The sequence below is a fragment of the Pan troglodytes genome, chromosome 14 (assembly GCF_028858775.2).
Source record: "Pan troglodytes isolate AG18354 chromosome 14, NHGRI_mPanTro3-v2.0_pri, whole genome shotgun sequence".
NCBI classification, from domain to species: Eukaryota; Metazoa; Chordata; class Mammalia; order Primates; family Hominidae; genus Pan; species Pan troglodytes.
Window position 1 is genome coordinate 32,200,457 of NC_072412.2, and position 19,937 is coordinate 32,220,393.

At 41.4% G+C, this 19,937-nt stretch overlaps 1 protein-coding gene across 1 annotated transcript in view; it reads left to right on the forward strand.

Annotated features, from left to right (window-relative positions):
* The window catches only part of KL (klotho), a 49,781-nt gene extending 32,569 nt beyond the window's left edge, over nucleotides 1-17,212 (forward strand). Inside the window, exons 2-5 of the mRNA XM_522655.6 lie at nucleotides 4,819-5,329; nucleotides 6,100-6,368; nucleotides 11,738-12,839; nucleotides 14,914-17,212. Coding sequence (XP_522655.3) covers nucleotides 4,819-5,329; nucleotides 6,100-6,368; nucleotides 11,738-12,839; nucleotides 14,914-15,251 — 2,220 coding nt within the window. The 3' untranslated portion in view covers nucleotides 15,252-17,212. The remainder of the gene's footprint in view (nucleotides 1-4,818; nucleotides 5,330-6,099; nucleotides 6,369-11,737; nucleotides 12,840-14,913) is intronic.
* Nucleotides 17,213-19,937: the final 2,725 nt, after the last annotated feature.

Sequence of the window (19,937 nt, forward strand, 5' to 3'; positions counted from 1 at the left end):
CTAGCTAGTTGGTAGGAAGGAATTCCAGATCCATTTTTCTTCTAGATTTTTTTCAGACTCCATGTTTCAAAATCTAAATGGAAGGTAAGAAGGAAGCAAGGAGGGCATCACATACGAGAGAGACTTATACCCCAAAGTGGATCATTAGCACATTATGAGATAATATGGTATTATTCTCAGAGGCCTGCCATATAAAATTCCTTCTAATTTATTTTTTAATGGTATGTGCCTGAAAGTTTTCTGTCTTTCATGATCTTGAAAGCAAAATAAGAACCAGAGTAGCTTATGAGAGAGTTTTCCTGCTTCAGCCCAGAAAAATGTTGCTTCTGTCCTAGACCCTTTGATCTGGTTCTTAGTGCCAGCCTTCATTCCTCTAGATCTGTTTATTGAATACTGGCTCTGTTGCAGAGACTTTGCTAGAATCTGAGAGATAAAAGACTCAATGCCTTCAAAACACCTACAATCCAGACACTTAAATAAATGCAATAATATATGGTTAAGGTCTTGGATAGAGGACCATCATAGAAACACATAGAACAGACATTTAGTCCATGCTAGGGAGAGGGAAGATGTCAAGGAATGCTTCCTGGAGGTGGCGACATCTAAGCTGAGTTTTAAAGTGGGTGTAAGAGTGAAGGAACTGGGAATAGGTAAAACATACCTTAGAGAGCTGCACCTCCAAAGCATGGAAGGCTAGAGAATCTTAGAACTTCAAGTGGGGTTCAATGTGCCTGGGACTTGGATTTCAGGCAGAGACCATAGGGCAAGTTGGAGAACAGGTAGGCAGGGTGAGATGAAGCAGAGACTTTTAATAACCATCAAGCAGGCCTGCCATCCAACTGCTATGAGCCATTTTCCCTTTTTGAATTTTATTTTTTTAATCTCTAGAGCAATACATGTTTATGGTAGGAAATGAAAAAAATATATAGATGGGTAAAATGAAATGAATTATACCACCCACAATCCTGCTGTACAACAGGTTTTAACAAGTTATAAATCCCTCCAGATCAAAGTGCTACTAAACTCTACTTGCTATTTTATAACCTTTTTCTGTTCAGAGTATTTTAGAAACGTTTTTACATGTTAATTGATATTCTTTTGCATTATCCTGAATAATGGTATTTCTTTAGTTATACTATCATGTATTAAAACATTCATACATGGTAAACATATTTGAATATTAGACATTTCAATTGTTTTCAATGTTTGGCTATTAAAAATAGTATTTAGATGAATGTTCTTGGCCATACAGTTAATAACTTCACTGAGTCCTTGTCAATAACTTTATTAAATCCCAATCTTAAGACAACAAGCCTATAAGATTAACATACCAGGAATAATTAGAAAGCATTGCAAGACTATATGTAACCATCTCCCTGTTAATCATCCTTAGTTGTTGCAACATCCTAAATAGTGACCTTCCCACACTCTGCCTCATAATATTTAATCTGTCAAATGTACCATCTGCAAAGGGAGTGAACTGGCTCGTGAAGAGGTGGTGAAGCTGGTTCAACTCAGTTTAACAGACAATGAGGGCCTCCGTGTGCCAGGGAGGGAGTGAGGGAACTCCACAGGGAGCTCATTCTGGGGAGGGATGCCCCTCATTATCTGCAGTAAATGATATTAGAGAAGTATGTGTGAGACTCTTGGTGTCCAGAGGAGGGGCATGCAGCACAGTATGGGGGTCCATGGGGTTGCAGCGATTTCTTAGAGACAGTGCCATGCCTGGGATGACCACCAAGTTAGGATGCTGTAAAGAGTAATCAAATAAGTTTCAACAGGGTTTTGGCATGAGGTGAGCAGTTAATCCAAATGATATCTGAAATGCTTTCTAATGCTGCAAATGTATTCCTCTGTAAAATAATCAACTACTTAAAAGACACTCTCACTTGCATTATGTCATTTAATCCTCACAGTGTCCCTATGGGACAACAGATGTCATTCCCACTTGTACAGAGCAGTAAGTGAGGCTCACACCGGTCATAGTTAGAGGAGTAGGGAATCTAAACCTAAGTCTCTTCTACTCCAAACCCCAAGTTTTATCAGTACGTCACATCACTACTGTGGGCTGAATTCCTTAGCAGGGGTTGTTTCCTCCACCTGCAATATTCTTCCTTTTGGTTTGTTCATCCTCTAGAGAGAGAAGGGATACGCATTCATGGAGATCCTACTGTTGCAAACTCTGCATTAGGAGTTTTACATGAATTGTCTCATTTAGTCCTCACAACAGTCCTGTGAGGCACAGGAAAGTTAGATTTACCTGCCCAAATTAAGGAATGTGGCCAACTCAAGAGTGACGAAGGCCAGGTGCGGTGGCTCATGCCTGTAATCTCAGCACTTTGGGAGGCTGAGGTGGGAGGCTGAGGATCGCTTGAGCCCAGGAGTTTAAGACCAGCCAGGGCAACACAGCAAGATTTCATCTCTACTAGAAATAAAAAAGAAATTAGCCAGGTGCCTGTAGTCCCAGTTACTTGGGAGGTTGAAGTGGGACGATTGCTTGAGCCTGGGAGGTAGAGGCTGCAGTGAGCCATGATCCCATCACTTCACTCCAGTCAGGGTGACAGAGTGAGACCCAGTCTTAAAACAAAACAAAACAAAAAAGAGTGATGGAGCAGGAACTTTATCTGCCATCAGAGACCATATATGTCTTTCCTTATGGCCCAGGTCATTTATCATGTCCTTGCTAAACCTCCTCCTCTGAGCCTTGTTAAAGTCCTCAAGGTTAGAAGAGTGGTCTATAATTATAAAAAATTCCATTGTATGACTTCAGCTACCTGCAAAACTGACCGAGATTAATGCATTCTTTGTTTGCTTTCACTCTTTCACTCCCTGTTCAGCGCTTATTCTACAGAAAGGTGCCTGGTAGATTTAGGACATGACTGTTCATAGGCCTCAAATGGGGTCAAATTAGGAAAGTCCCCTGGTTTTTGGTCTCAAGAGGCTAATTGCTGAGTACTAGCCTGGACTGCTCAATGGATTTTGTTTAACTGTTGTGTTTATTTGTTTGTTTGTTTGTTTTTGTTTTGTGAGACATATCTTTGTCTGTCACCTGGGCTGGAGGTCAGTGGTGTGAACATGGCTCACCGAAGCCTCCATCTCCTGGGCTCAAGTGATCCTCCTGCCTCAGCCTTCCTAGTAGCTGGGACTACAGGCACACAGCACCATGACTGGTTAAGTTTTGGATTTTTTGGTAGAAATGGGGTCTCACTATTTGCGCAGGCTAGTTGTGAACTCCTGGTATCAAGGGATTCTCCCAATGTGCTGGGATTTCAGCCTCCCAAAGTGCTGGGACTGCAGGCATGAGTCATCATGCCCAGCCTCTGTTTAACTGTTAACATCATGAGGTTTCCTTTCAATGAGGAAGGGAGGCCTGGGGAGGTGTGATGGGGAAGATGGAGAAGGGTAGGAGACATCATAAAACTGACAGAAGTGTGGCACGATTAAGACCCTGGTTTCTTAGACCACATAAGCAAGTGCCACTATTCTTTTGATCAACATTTGATTCTCTATTTCCTTCTTAGCATATAGATAGCTGCTTCAGGTCGTGAAAAAATACATTTAGTGAAATGAAACATAGTAGATATGTTCACCAAGAAACTAAAAAGAAAAGTTAGCCACAAACTATCTTATTTCATTGAAATGTTTGGCTGAACCCATAAGAATGTTGATGAGGCCATTCTTGGATGCCTGTACTGAAATGAACCACGAGAGGAATATTTAGGATATGTTGAAGAGGCTGTTTGGCTTAATGAACAAAGGAGTTTCTGCAGGCCCAGGGAGTGGAATGAAAATTGGCATGATCATTTTGGAGAATATATGGAGTCAAACAGAGAATTTGAATGGAGTTTTCAAAGAGGATATGTTAGGGGAATAAAGGCTGATAAACAACACTTGTATTTGTAGGAAAATAGGGAGAGTAAATCAAGGAATTCAAAGGGAAAGAGAAACTCACTTCAAGTAGGGGAGAAAAAACCCCTATAATTTTCACTCTTCCTTGTAAATAAAAAGGAAACAAATGAAAATAAGATATTAGAAGTCAGTAAGAATTTATGGGAGTATAAAGTTGGTTTTATGGATGCAAAGCCCTTTTCACTGCTGTACGAAACTCCTGGCTGCATGCTAACAATGGACAACTGATTTCCTTGCAGCTGTATTTTGCTGTTTTTTGCTCTTGGCTTGGACCTAGCACCCTGGGTCTGTGGGAAACCAGAACTGTCCCAGAGTTCTGGAGGGTAGGCCAAGGTTAGATACTGGAGTGGGTTCTTTAATTTATTGTACTGATTCTTCTTGGGAAGAAAGAAGATTGCTTGTTAGAATTTTAGCTACGAGAGATGACTATGAAAGAGGAAATTAACTCCAACGACCTGAGTCATTTTGAAAACTCCCAGTCTCAGGATAAAAAATATAATCCTATTTAGAAATTCCTGGTGTGATCACAGATGTAGCATTGGTTCTTTTCATGAAACCCGTAAATTAAAAAGTACATAATCCAAAGTCAATTAAATAGTAAGCTATTATAACAAATTCTTTTATTTCATTAGCTTTTCAAAATGTGGATAACTACACACTCAACCCAAGGAATTTACATTTTTCCACTGACTGCTAAAAACCAATGGAAATAACTCTAGTCCCCGTAGCACCTCACTGTGGGGTGACCTACCTTTGAAATAATGTATTGGTTCTAGCTGATTTTTATATTGTTAGTCATTAAGTTAGGCTTGATGAGAAACAGATATAATTTGAGTTGGGGATTCAAGTATTATATTGCATTTCTCCTCACAACTAGAGATAAATTTGCCATGGTTTTTCTCTTCATAGGCTCATGCCAAAGTCTGGCATCTCTACAATACTTCTTTCCGTCCCACTCAGGGAGGTCAGGTGTCCATTGCCCTAAGCTCTCACTGGATCAATCCTCGAAGAATGACCGAGCACAGCATCAAAGAATGTCAAAAATCTCTGGACTTTGTACTAGGTTGGTTTGCCAAACCCGTATTTATTGATGGTGACTATCCCGAGAGCATGAAGAATAACCTTTCATCTATTCTGCTTGATTTTACTGAATCTGAGAAAAAGTTCATCAAAGGAACTGCTGACTTTTTTGCTCTTTCCTTTGGACCCACCTTGAGTTTTCAACTTTTGGACCCTCACATGAAATTCCGCCAATTGGAATCTCCCAACCTGAGGCAACTGCTTTCCTGGATTGACCTTGAATTTAACCATCCTCAAATATTTATTGTGGAAAATGGCTGGTTTGTCTCAGGGACCACCAAGAGAGATGATGCCAAATATATGTATTACCTCAAAAAGTTCATCATGGAAACCTTAAAAGGTATGATTGTGGGTAAAGTTCTCATTTCCTGCCAAAATCTTCTGGAAAAGAATCTCTAAGATTATCTAACATAAATGATGTGAATTTATATTTTTAAATCCTAATGGAGACATTCATTTTGGCAATAGTAGAATGCATTCATGTAACACCTTTCTCATTTGGAGTCTTGAGGAACTTGAATTAATTTTTAAAAACCCATTTGTAAATGAGAAACTGGGTTATAATATTTGTAATTACTTAACTTTCAGTTATTAATCTAGATTTTTAGATTAAATTGAACATAAAACAAATCCCAGGATATCTAGCTCTCTGCACATGTTTTCCAGTTCTTGTTATTTTGGTTGAATAAAACACTTTAAAGAAAAAGGAATGTCCATGTTTTCTAGAGAAAATAGTATAAATAGATCATGCTTTTAAAGCCTTCATTTATTTATTTATTGCATCAGACACAAAGCTGGGTGTCTAGGATGGAAAGTGGTACAAGACATCTTTCCAGCCCTGTAGAATATCTATTATAAATAAGGAACTATTTTTTCAAGGTGCTCAGAAATCCAAAAAACATATTAGATAGGCTGATTTTGAGGGCATTTATTTGTAGAGTTATATAGGTTTGATTAGAGTCTTTCGTCAAGAAGAAAAATCATTTGGCTTACCAAACGAGAAGCATTACACTTTATTTTTTTAAGTAGGAAACGCTCAGCTGCTCTTGAACCATGATGCAAGTGCCCAGCGAAGGGTCATGTTGCTCTTGTCCCCTCTTCCCTTTGCAGCCATCAAGCTGGATGGGGTGGATGTCATCGGGTATACCGCATGGTCCCTCATGGATGGTTTCGAGTGGCACAGAGGTTACAGCATCAGGCGTGGACTCTTCTATGTTGACTTTCTAAGCCAGGACAAGATGTTGTTGCCAAAGTCTTCAGCCTTGTTCTACCAAAAGCTGATAGAGAAAAATGGCTTCCCTCCTTTACCTGAAAATCAGCCCCTAGAAGGGACATTTCCCTGTGACTTTGCTTGGGGAGTTGTTGACAACTACATTCAAGTAAGTCAGCTGACAAAACCAATCAGCAGTCTCACCAAGCCCTATCACTAGTAAGTAGTGCTTCCTTCCTAGGCTGATTGTCATGGCACATTGTCCGTTCTTTGAGCCAAAAACAATTCCTTATGAGTACACTAAGGGCACAATTTGGAATGCTGCACCCTTCTCTCCAAAACTCTTCCAATCTTCATCTTGTTTAAGTTAGATCCAAAGATAAATAAATTTAAAGCATATCAATATTTAAGATCCGATTAAGACAGTAAAAAGATAAAACACTCTCTTTTCATACTGTGGTTTTTGATCCTTTTTAAGGCAGTTGAGTTTTTTCATGAACAGGATCTAACACAGAACTCCAAAGCCTCCGAGTTTCAGTGGTGCTGCTGAGACTGAGGCAGGAACATTAGGCAGAGTCCTCCAGAGGCACAACTGTGGGCTCCACAAATGTGCAGAAATACCCTAAGAAAGTAAACCCTAGATCCAATGATTCACTGGTCAGAATGTCTTTTTTAGCAATAGTCATTGAAATGATATGAAATTTCTTCAGAATGATCAACCAATATTTATTGAGCATCTTCTCAGTAGTGAGCCCTTAACATTCTTTTAGAGTTCCTAAATTTTGAAGGGGCTTGTTTTCCAGCATTTGACTGGATACTCTAGTAAGCACTTATTGGATGTCTAGTGTGTCCGAAGCCTTGTGTTAGTTGCTCGGGTCGCTTGGTTAAGGGGAGTGCAGGTAGAGGGTATACTGAGATGAGTAAGGGCAACCTTTGCTTTCAAAGGAGCAAAGGAGTCTACTGAGCGAAAACGATGTATGCACAAATGATGCAATGGAGTGAAGCGGGCATGGTGGTAAGTAACAAGGGCGGGGCTGGGGGATTGCTGCTGATAGAGTCCCAAGTGTGAAAATAGCCCTGAAGACAGAGACAGAGTTCAGTGTCCATAGACAAGCAGTTGGCTTTGACATGTTGGGTTATGGTAGCCAATTCATTGGTTCTGCAAATCACAGCTTGAAAGGAAACACTTGGAAGAATGTGAAATGGGTTGCTGTTTTCTTGTAAATATCCAATTGAAATCTTTTATTTATAAGGAAATAAATTAACACCATCCTTAGTACATTTTTTGCTGGTTGGGATTATTCTTCTTTTTCAGACCACCCAGTTCATTTTACAGGCAGTCTCAGACTTAAACCCTCGCCTTCCATTTAAAAGATGACTGGCTCACGCCTGTAATCCCAGCACTTTGGGAGGCCGAGGCGGGCGGATCATGAGGTCAGGAGATCAAGACCATCCTGGCTAACACGGTGAAACCCTGTCTCTACTAAAAATACAAAAAAAGAAAAAAAAAAAAAAATTAGCCGGGTGTGGTGGCGGGCACCTGTAGTCCCAGCTACTCTGGAGGCTGGGGCAGGAGAATGGCATGAACCCAGGAGGCGGAGCTTGCAGTGAGCCGAGATTGCGCCACTGCACTCCAGCCTGGGTGACAGAGCAAGAGTTCGTCTCTTAAAAAAAAAAATGATTGGATATGTCATCTTTTATGCCAGGATATGTGAGCCCAGGAGAAAGGCTTCTGAGCTCCCTCCTGCTCGGTGTGCAATTTTCTGCCCTGCCCCGACTCTCTCCTTCTCTCCCAGCCTCCTGCTATTTGAAATCTCCTTATCCTAATTTCCCTCCTCAGAGTGGATTCCACTGTGGGGTTCAGAGAGGATCTGAGGTGGGAGAAGTGAGGCTGGTGAGGAAGAAGGGGAGGAGAAAGGGAAGAAGACCTCCGTAGCCTTCCTTCCTCCTCCTCTTTACTGGGGTTGGGGATAGATCGGATGGTCCCTGGTCCTTGTTCTATCTCTTGACCTTCTGCCTGCTCCCTGCTGAGCACGGATCTCTGATAGCAGCCTGAGTCTGGCAGGTTCAGTCCTTTGTATGCGGCACAATCTCCCAGCCAGCATTGCTGTGCAGATCATGGGAACGAATGCCGAACAAGAGTGGGGGTGTCGGAGGGAGCCCTACTTCTCCTGTTCTATTCCTCATCAGGGGGCTGTGCGCTGGCTTTGGGAATTGGTAAGTAGTGAGAAAGTCTTAAGGGTACATCCTATTTCCTTGAGGGAGAAGAGAAAACGCTGGTCAGAAGCAATAAGTATAGCAGTGAATAGCAAGGGAGATGGGAGATAATTCCTTTTCCTACTACACTCTAGAAGCTATTGTTTTAGAATCTGACCTAAGGTCAGCCACTAATTGGCCCCAGAGGTCTCTCTCTCAGATCACACGGTCCTTTTTTCCTCATCAGCTTGGGGACCCCACCCCTCCTCCTGGCAGTCTCCTCCTGTGCAGAACCCAACAAACACAAAATTAAGTCACTCTCAAACCCACAGCAGATGAGAGCTTCTCTGGAAGCTCTCTGGTGGGGAAAGGCTGCAATTGCTATTTTCTTCTTCTGGTTTTCACCTCAGGCTTTGTGTTATATTGACAGTACCCTTCTCAAGCTAACTCCCTAACTGACATAGTCAAAATAAGTTCTTTGTATGTCAGTTCTGAGGTGTGTGTGTTTTCACTTACAAACAGTACTCTACAGCTTTAAGACATTATATTAAAGTCCTGAGAAGTGATTTTTAAACCACTGAACTTCATCTTTTCCCTCCTGGCTAGTATTTCAGACTTTCAGTGTTTGAGGCATGCATTTCACCTGAACAACTTGAAAAATAATATCCTAAGAAGCACACAACCTGACTTTAGGCTCATTCACATGGATTGTCACTTTACTTGGACCCACTTTCTCGGCTGAGAGGTTTGTTTTCCCATAACCACGGATGCTCATAGTTAATATAAATATTGAACTCACTATGTAGTGAGGACATAGAGCCTCTTTAACATTGGTCCCTGTTAGGAGAAAGTTTCTCCCATAACATACTAAATACATGTTTTAATAGCCATTCCTTCTGAAAGGTCCAACTTCACTATTTTATTTTTTTTGGTAAAATCTTAGTTAACAAATTAATGGAGGTTAGGTGGAATTTTGCCCCAAAAGTCCTGTATTTTCTTTTTTTTTTCTTTTTTTTTTTTTGACAGAGTCTTGCTCTGTCGCCCAGGCTGGAGTGCAGTGGCGTGATCTCGGCTCACTGCAAGCTCCGCCTCCTAAGGTCACGCCATTCTCCTGCCTCAGCCTCCTGAGTAGCTGGGACTACAGGTGCCCGCCACCGCACCCGGCTAATTTTTTGTATTTTTAGTAGAGACCGGGTTTCACTGTGTTAGCCAGGATGGTCTCAATCTCCTGACCTCGGGATCCACCCACCTCGGCCTCCCAAAGTGCTGGGATTACAGGCGTGAGCCACCATGCCCGGCCTGTCCTGTATTTTCAAGAAACTTTTTTTTTCCTCCAGAAATGATACCCTAGTCTTTCATATTTGTTTTCAGATGGACTGAATAAAAGCTGTTGTTTTGGAACAATCACGGTTAAAAAAAAAGTTATGAATTTAGTCAACTCAGAGCTCTATAAAAATAATCCAAAAAATTTCTTCAAACTCTGAACGCTTCAGAAGAGCGTGCAAATATTCTGCCCTTCAAAGCTAAGGAAACATGATTTGTGGGGTGCATCACAGTGGAAAAATACTTCTGACAGCATTCCCACAGCATTAGGGGAAGTGCATGTGTGGGTGTTCTGCAAGGGACAATTCTCCAGAAAAGGCAATTTCCCTTTGACATGCTGTTTTTAATGACTTTTCTTTATAAACACACTTACCTCTCCAGAGAAATAGCAGTGCATTTGCAACAGGCCCGTAAAATGCAACAAAACCTCTGCTATGGTTTCTGACCCCTGCTTTTATACAGAGCATCAGGCCAAGGAACCTGTTCTAACAGGATTATTTCAGAGGGGAACACAGGCTTAGGGTGCAGATCTTCCAGCTGGATTTTTCACTTTGCATTCCCTCCACAGCAGACACATGAAGGAATGATTTTGTGATTTTGATTTTATAATTTGCACACTTTTCCTAAATACTTTTTTTAAATTTTTATTTGGGAGGATTTTATAGCATATGATTGAGAACTATAATCATCATCATTGTTACAGAAGAATAATTTAGAAAAAATTTTTAACTATGTTAAAAATTCCACTATGGGTGGATGACAATATTGTTCTTTCCTTCCACATTCTCCCTCCTTAGACTTTCTTTTCTTTTTTTCTTTTTTTTTTTTTTTGAGATGAAGTCTCGCTCTGTCACTCAGGCTGGAGTGCAGTGCCGTGATCCTGGCTCACTGCAACCTCTGCCTCCCGGGTTCAAGTGATTCTCCCGCCTCAGCTTCCTCAGTAGCTGGGATTACAGGTGTGCACCACCACACCTGGCTACTTTTTGTATTTTTAGTAGAGATGGGGTTTCACCATGTTGGTCAGGCTGGTCTCAAACTCCTGATCTCATGATCTGCCCGCCTTGGCCCCGCAAAGTGCCGGGATTACAGGCGTGAGCCACTGCGCTTGGCCTCTCTCTCGGACTTTCTACCATCAGTCAGATTGAATTTGTTAAATTCTGTCACTGACCCTAAACCCAACAAAAGGCAAGAGTTATGTTTATTTAGCACTTCCTCTACCTATAGCAAACCTCAATTTAGAGCGTAATTTTAAGCATAATTTAATTATAAATATCTTTTCATTTTCTTACTTAACTCACTCAGTTTTTTAAATCTTCTTTTTTGAGACAAGATCTTGCTCTGTCACTGAGGCCGATGTACAGTGATGTGATCATGACTTACTACAGCCTTGACCTCCCAGGCTTAGGTGATCCTCATACCTCAGCCTCCCGAGCAACTAGGACTACAGGCCCGTGCCACCATGCCGGGCTAAGACGGGGTTTGGACATGTTGCCCCAGCTGGTCTCCAACTCCTGGCCTCAAGTGACCCTCCCGCCTTGGCCTCTCAGAGTGCTGGGATTATAGGCATGAGCCACGGCACCTGGCCAACTCACTCACATTTTAAGTTTTTTCTTTTTTTCATCTAGTTTTTTTTCTTTTTAAATTTGAAAGCCTCATGACATTAGTGATTTCTTGCATTAAAAGAAAAACACCCAAAAATACTCTGCTTACATAACACCGACAAGTAGTGTGCAAGACTCATTAGCATTTGTCATCTGAAGTGACCAAATCCAGACTTTTGGGGGTCACATTAAAGAAACAGTTGAAGAGTTAGAACTATGGGTAAAGCGAGTGTGCATATCAGAAAGTGGAATATTGTCTTCCTCAGGAGCTGACAATTTATGAAAAATAGTTCACATTCTCAGCTAGAAAGGCTTCTATTTTTGCTCATATTCCTGGCTAGTTTTGCTGAAATAATTGCTTTGAATTACTTCCTCAGGACTGCCCAGGTGACGCTAATGTTTACTCTGCCCTTCACAGGTAGATACCACTCTGTCTCAGTTTACCGACCTGAATGTTTACCTCTGGGATGTCCACCACAGTAAAAGGCTTATTAAAGTGGATGGGGTTGTGACCAAGAAGAGGAAATCCTACTGTGTTGACTTTGCTGCCATCCAGCCCCAGATCGCTTTACTCCAGGAAATGCACGTTACACATTTTCGCTTCTCCCTGGACTGGGCCCTGATTCTCCCTCTGGGTAACCAGTCCCAGGTAAACCACACCATCCTGCAGTACTATCGCTGCATGGCCAGCGAGCTTGTCCGTGTCAACATCACCCCGGTGGTGGCCCTGTGGCAGCCTATGGCCCCGAACCAAGGACTGCCGCGCCTCCTGGCCAGGCAGGGCGCCTGGGAGAACCCCTACACTGCCCTGGCCTTTGCAGAGTATGCCCGACTGTGCTTTCAAGCGCTCGGCCATCACGTCAAGCTTTGGATAACGATGAATGAGCCGTATACAAGGAATATGACATACAGTGCCGGCCACAACCTTCTGAAGGCCCATGCCCTGGCTTGGCATGTGTACAATGAAAAGTTTAGGCATGCTCAGAATGGGAAAATATCCATAGCCTTGCAGGCTGATTGGATAGAACCTGCCTGCCCTTTCTCCCAAAAGGACAAAGAGGTGGCCGAGAGAGTTTTGGAATTTGACATTGGCTGGCTGGCTGAGCCCATTTTCGGCTCTGGAGATTATCCATGGGTGATGAGGGACTGGCTGAACCAAAGAAACAATTTTCTTCTTCCTTATTTCACTGAAGATGAAAAAAAGCTAATCCAGGGTACCTTTGACTTTTTGGCTTTAAGCCATTATACCACCATCCTTGTAGACTCAGAAAAAGAAGATCCAATAAAATACAATGATTACCTAGAAGTGCAAGAAATGACCGACATCACGTGGCTCAACTCCCCCAGTCAGGTGGCGGTAGTGCCCTGGGGGTTGCGCAAAGTGCTGAACTGGCTGAAGTTCAAGTACGGAGACCTCCCCATGTACATAATATCCAACGGAATCGATGACGGGCTGCATGCTGAGGACGACCAGCTGAGGGTGTATTATATGCAGAATTACATAAACGAAGCTCTCAAAGGTAAGGAGCCCTAGCTGCAGCAATCTCCTGAAGGTTATGTCACCAGAGGGCATGACACTTGATTAAATCTCCAACATCAACACACACTGTCACCCTTGGAATGGAGGGCTATCCATTTTGTGCCTCACTGAAACAGTCCAAGAGATATCTAGCATTTCCCCAAGGATAAAGGAGTGTAGCTAAAAGTAGAAGACCAGAAATCCCTAGCCCCTACTCTGGATCTATGCAAGCATAGATTCTTGTCTTCCATCTTGGATGGCTCCACAGCAGTCTTAACTGTTTCGTGTACATAAAGCAGTACATAAAGATTTAACCTTGCTGGGCATGGTGGCTCACACCTGTAATCCCAGCATTTTGGAAGGCCAAGGCGGGAGGATTGCTTGAGCCTAGAAGTTTGAGACCAGCCTGGGCAACATAGTGAGACCTTGTCTCTACTAAAAATCACAAAAATTAGCTGGGCACGGTGGCATACGCCTGCAGATTCAGCTACTTGGGAGGAGAGGCGGGAGGATTGCTTGAGCTTGGGAGGTCCAGCTGCAGTGAATCGTGATCACAGCACTGCAATCTGGCCTGGGTGACAGAGCAAGACACTATTTCAAAAAAAAAAAAAAAAAAAAAAAAAGGCCAAGCATGGTGGCTCATGCCTGTAATCCCAGCACTTTGGGAGGCTGAGGCAGGTGGATCATCTGAGGTCAGAAGTTCAAGACCAGCCTGACCAACATGGTGAAACCCCGTCTCTACTGAAAATACGAAAATTATCCAGGTGTAGTGGTGCACACCTGTAATCTCAGCTACTCGGGAGGCTGAGGCAGAAGAATCACTTGAACTGGGGAGGTGGAGGCTGCAGTGAGCCAAGATTGCACCATTGCACTCCAGCCTGGGTGACAAAGCAAGACTCCATCTCAAAAAAAAAAAAAAAAAAAGGATTTAACCCAAGTATATCATAGTAGATTGAATTATGTAAAACACCCAGTTAACAACCAGGTCCAGGTTTGTTCTCTCTGTGTAGTAAATCAATCACTGTGACACAGGTTTTGCAAAAGAGAAAAGATTTATTTGTAAGGGGACCAAGCGAGGGGGTGGGAGAATAACTCCCAATCCTGCCTCTCTGAAGACAAGGCTTAGGAATATGTATGGGTTAGGGAATGGGTGGTCTAAGGCATGGTGAAGAGTGATTGGCGGGGGGGAAAATGAAGTAACAGGTTAGACACATGTACAGAAAATCGTGGTGTTAGCATGATCTGAGGGCAGAGTTTTGGGCCCTCTGATGTCAAAAGACCACCTCTCAGGCACTTGTGCAGCCCAGTGGAAGGGTCAGTGGTCTTAACTAGTTTGAACTGGACAGGAGCTGCCCCAAGTTCTTGGAAAAACAACTGAAGTGACCATTGCCATGGTAACCTATGAATGTCATCTATAAAGTAGCCAGTGAAGGTTAAGTTTCAGCATACAATGGGACAACCTTCAGCTTCATGGAAAAAGGAAAAAAAAAAACCACATGCACACACAAAAAGCAAGTGACCAAAAGCAAGCAGGACAGGCAGACCTGATCCAATTAACCCCTGGGTTTCAACCCTGCTAAATGCAGCTCAATATTTGTCTTGATAATTTGCCTATTTGGCTTTACATAAAATAAAGCCTTTTCTGATGAAATCTAATTGAGTCTGAAGTTGTATTAAATGGTATAGAAAACTTCCCAGCAGGAAGGCTATGTAAAAGTGGCCGGGCGTGGTGACTCACACCTGTAATCCCAGCACTTTGGGAGGCCGAGGCAGGCAGATCACAAGGTCAAGAAATCGAGACCATCCTGGCCAACATGGCAAAATCCCATCTCTACTAAAAAAAAAATACAAAAATTTGCCAGGTGTGGTGGTGCTCACCTGTAGTCCCAGCTACTCAGGAGGCTGAGGCAGGAGAATCTGTTGAACCTGGGAGGCGGAGGTTGCAGTGAGTCAAGATGGTGCCATTGCACTCCAGCCTGTGTGACAGAGCAAGACTCCGTCTCAAAAAAAAAAAAAAAAAAAGTGATGTGTGCAAAATACATAATAACTACTCTCCTATCCTTTTGTTTTTCCAGCCCAAATACTGGATGGTATCAATCTTTGCGGATACTTTGCTTATTCGTTTAACGACCGCACAGCTCCGAGGTTTGGCCTCTATCGTTATGCTGCAGATCAGTTTGAGCCCAAGGCATCCATGAAACATTACAGGAAAATTATTGACAGCAATGGTTTCCCGGGCCCAGAAACTCTGGAAAGATTTTGTCCAGAAGAATTCACCGTGTGTACTGAGTGCAGTTTTTTTCACACCCGAAAGTCTTTACTGGCTTTCATAGCTTTTCTATTTTTTGCTTTTATTATTTCTCTCTCCCTTATATTTTACTACTCGAAGAAAGGCAGAAGAAGTTACAAATAGTCCTGAACATTTTCCTATTCATTCATTTTGAAATACGTATGCAGACACATCAGCTGTTAACCATTTGCACCTCTAAGTGTTGTGAAACTGTAAATTTCATACATTTGACTTCTAGAAAAATTTTTGTGGCTTATGACAGAGGTTTTGAAATGGGCATAGGTGATCGCAAAATATTGAATAATGCGAATAGTGCCTGAATTTGTTCTCTTTTTGGGTGATTAAAAAACTGACAGGCACTATAATTTCTGTAACACACTAACAAAAGCATGAAAAATAGGAACCACACCAATGCAACATTTGTGCAGAAATTTGAATGACAAGATTAGGAATATTTTCATCTGCACCCACTTCTAAATTTAATGTTTTTCTGGAAGTAGTAATTGCAAGAGTTCGAATAGAAAGTTACGTACCAAGTAACCATTTCTCAGCTGCCATAATAATGCCTAGTGGCTTCCCCTCTGTCAAATCTAGTTTCCTATGGAAAAGAAGATGGCAGATACAGGAGAGACGACAGAGGGCCCTAGGCTGGAATGTTCCTTTCGAAAGCAATGCTTCTATCAAATACTAGTATTAATTTATGTATCTGGTTAATGACATACTTAGAGAGCAAATTATGGAAATGTGTATTTTATATGATTTTTGAGGTCCTGTCTAAACCCTGTGTCCCTGAGGGATGTGTCTCACTGGCATCTTGTTGAGGGCCTTGCACATAGGAAACTTTTGATAAGTATCTGTGGAAAAACAAACATGAATCCTGTGATATTGGGCTCTTCAGGAAGCATAAAGCAATTGTGAAATACAGTATACCGCAGTGGCTCTAGGTGGAGGAAAGGAGGAAAAAGTGCTTATTATGTGCAACATTATGATTAATCTGATTATACACCATTTTTGAGCAGATCTTGGAATGAATGACATGACCTTTCCCTAGAGAATAAGGATGAAATAATCACTCATTCTATGAACAGTGACACTACTTTCTATTCTTTAGCTGTACTGTAATTTCTTTGAGTTGATAGTTTTACAAATTCTTAATAGGTTCAAAAGCAATCTGGTCTGAATAACACTGGATTTGTTTCTGTGATCTCTGAGGTCTATTTTATGTTTTTGCTGCTACTTCTGTGGAAGTAGCTTTGAACTAGTTTTACTTTGAACTTTCACGCTGAAACATGCTAGTGATATCTAGAAAGGGCTAATTAGGTCTCATCCTTTAATGCCCCTTAAATAAGTCTTGCTGATTTTCAGACAGGGAAGTCTCCCTATTACACTGGAGCTGTTTTATAGATAAGTCAATATTGTATCAGGCAAGATAAACCAATGTCATAACAGGCATTGCCAACCTCACTGACACAGGGTCATAGTGTATAATAATATACTGTACTATATAATATATCATCTTTAGAGGTGGTATGATTTTTTCATGAAAGATAAGCTTTTGGTAATATTCATTTTAAAGTGGACTTATTAAAATTGGATGCTAGAGAATCAAGTTTATTTTATGTATATATTTTTCTGATTATAAGAGTAATATATGTTCATTGTAAAAACTTAAAACACAGAAACTATATGCAAAGAAAAAATAAAAATTATCTATAATCTCGGAATCCAGAAATAGCCACTATTAACATTTCCTATGTATTTTATTTTACATAGATCATACTGTATATAGTTAGTATCTTTATTAATTTTTATTATGAAACTTTCCTTTGTCATTATTAGTCTTCAAAAGCATGATTTTTAATAGTTGTTGAATATTCCACCACAGGAATGTATCACAACTTATTTAACCGTTCTCGTTTGTTAGACTAGTTTCTTATTAATGTTGATGAATGTTGTTTAAAAATAATTTTGTTGCTACAACATTTACTTTAATTTCCTTGACTGTAAAGAGAAGTAATTCTGCTCCTTGATAAAGTATTATATTAATAATAAATCTGCCTGCAACTTTTTGCCTTCTTTCATAATCATATGAGTGGTTGCTAGCTAATTTTTTTTTAATTAAAAAAACTTGAGTTGACTAAGCCACATAAGATGTGATGGGAGCAGTGGAGAAATGGGTGTGACTGCAAGAGGCCTGACCCACGCGGCTGGAAGATGGTAGGGGTGGGAGGGCGACCCAGGCTAGGCCATGTGTGGAGCAGAGAGAATTTCAGAGATGAGACAGCGAAATACACAAGAGCTGAAAAGGACAAAACAGAAGCCAGAGCCGCGAAGAGAAGCGACCTCTGAGAACCATCCAGCTACCTTCTAATGCCCGCCTCATGCTGACTCTGAGTCGGTAAAACTTCGCAGGTAGCTTGGGGTGAACGAAAGGAGGGAGGGCACCTCTAGGATCAGCCCCGGGACACTAGGCAGCGGCGCTGGAGGCGGGGACTTCCTGGCCCTGGTGGGGCGAAGTGCATTCATTCCTCCACCGCGTCTCAGAGCACCGCGTTCTTTCCACTCTAGTCTTCTTCTCTGATGCTTTCCTCTCATGAATTCTGGTGTACATATAATACAGAAACCATCCTCCAGAATGCCTACACCTCTTCTTCCTTTGTGGGCCAATTCTACAGGGGCGCTAAGTGGCCGACTTGTGGTTCCCCAGTGTGTCTGGGCTGTTTCCTACACACTTGTATTCGCCCTGCATTCGCGGCGTATTCCTTTGATCCCAGGTGGACTTTTATCCGCCGTTCATTTTGCCCTGCTTTGGAAGGACGGTTTTCCAGTTTCATTAGTGACACATCATTTTATCTTTGACTTCCACAGTCAATACTTAGAATCTGGCTGGGTCCTGTTGGCTCATGCCTGTAATCCCCACACTTTGGGAGGCCAAGGCAGGAGGATCAATTGAGGCTAGAAATTTGAGACCAGCCTGGGCAACATAGTGAGATCCGTCTCTACAAAAACTTCTAAAAATTAGCCGGGCGTGGTGCTGTGCACCTGTAGTCCCAGCTACTCGGGAGGTTGAGGTGGGAGGATCATTTGAACTCAGGAGGTTGAGGCTGCAGTGAACTATGTTCATGCCATTGCACTCCAACTTGGGCAACAGAATGAGATCTGTCTCTGAAATAATAACAAGAAGAATCTATTAGAGCCTTGGAAGTTTTCCATGAAATTATTTATGATAGTGCTGTTCAACAGATACAATACAAGCAAGCCATGTATTTCATTTTAAATTTTCTAGTAGTCATATTTAAAAAAAGGCATAGAAGAGATAAATTTTAATAATATATTTTATTCTTTCCAGTATATCCAAAATATTGTATTTTCAACTTGTAATTGATATAAACATTATTGAGATATTTCACATTTTTTTTTGGTACTAAGTAATTAGATTGGTCTATAGCATCTTCGTTTAATATTTAATATTGAGCAATGCTGCTGGAAATTTGCACTTGGAAAGGAACATGTTAATTTGGAGCATGTTGGCCATCCTGGATGGGAGGACCTCGGTTCTAGAGGGGAAGGCAGAGGCCATGTCTTGTCTGGTATATTTTTTACAGTGTTTAGCGCAGTATCTCTTACATGATATTGTTCAACAAATGTTGATTAATTGAATACATGTAGGAATGAATGACGGAATAAATGATAAGCAGAATTAGCTCACTGCCATCACCTGTGCCCAGAGACTGGTTTAATAGAGATCACCTGTCAGCCAGCAATGACGATGTGTTAGATGCCATACAGCTCCATCCTATATATTCAGAGGAAGGAATGATAACCTGTCTTACTAGGTAGAGAGGCAGTAAAACTTACTGCTGTCCTAAATTGTTGCCTCCAGACAAATCACTAAGTGAAAGCTTGTAACTTTTTGTCTTCCTTATCCACATGTCTTTCAACTAGTCAGTAATCTTTCTGTCTCAGGCTGAGTTCTTTATCTGTAAACAAAACCAGTATTTTAGAGGAACCCTTTATGTCGTCTCCAAATACTTAGTTTCCTAGAATGTGTAGCTTTTCCCCTCAGACCCATTGCATTTTTCCATTTTTATAACCACTAAATATTGTTGGAGTTTTGCTGGTTGTAGGACATTTCCTGGAACTTTTTTTTTTTCTTATCTTTGTGGTTAAACACCCATTGTCTGATATCAAGGAGAAAGAGGTCCAGAAAACCCACAGGGAACCTTGAGCAAAGGGTGGAAATGCCACTAATAATGGTGACAGGACACCTCCAATATGGTGAAATCTTGTTTTACATGATTTCTGCACACCAGAAAAGACCTGGTGACTACTACTCAAGTCCCCCGACCTCTGCTTTTTTTTTTTTTTTTTACCCATTGGGTTAGAGAAGAAAACAATTTCAACCTACATATTATTGAGATAAAAAGGCAGAGAAAAAAGAACAAGACCAGGCTCAAAATGACCTTACAGTTGGGTAGTTTTGGGTAACGCAATCCTTGGTGAACCTCAGTTTCCTCATCTTTGAAATGGGAGTGTCTATCTTAGCACAGTGCTGAACATAGGAAATATTCAGTACCTTGGGTATCTACCCCAGACGTTATTTTTTTCCTAGACTCATACAACTTACCCTTAATGTGCGTGTGATTTCTTGTTAATCAGATATTTTGAGCTCAATAATGTAAAACTAGGGACTATTACAGTCAAAATGATTCATCCTGAAGCCTTCTAGTTATTTTATTTGTGACTTTGAATATACATTTTCATAGAATATCCTTGGTAAAACTAAATTTAGAAAAATGAAGCCCCACA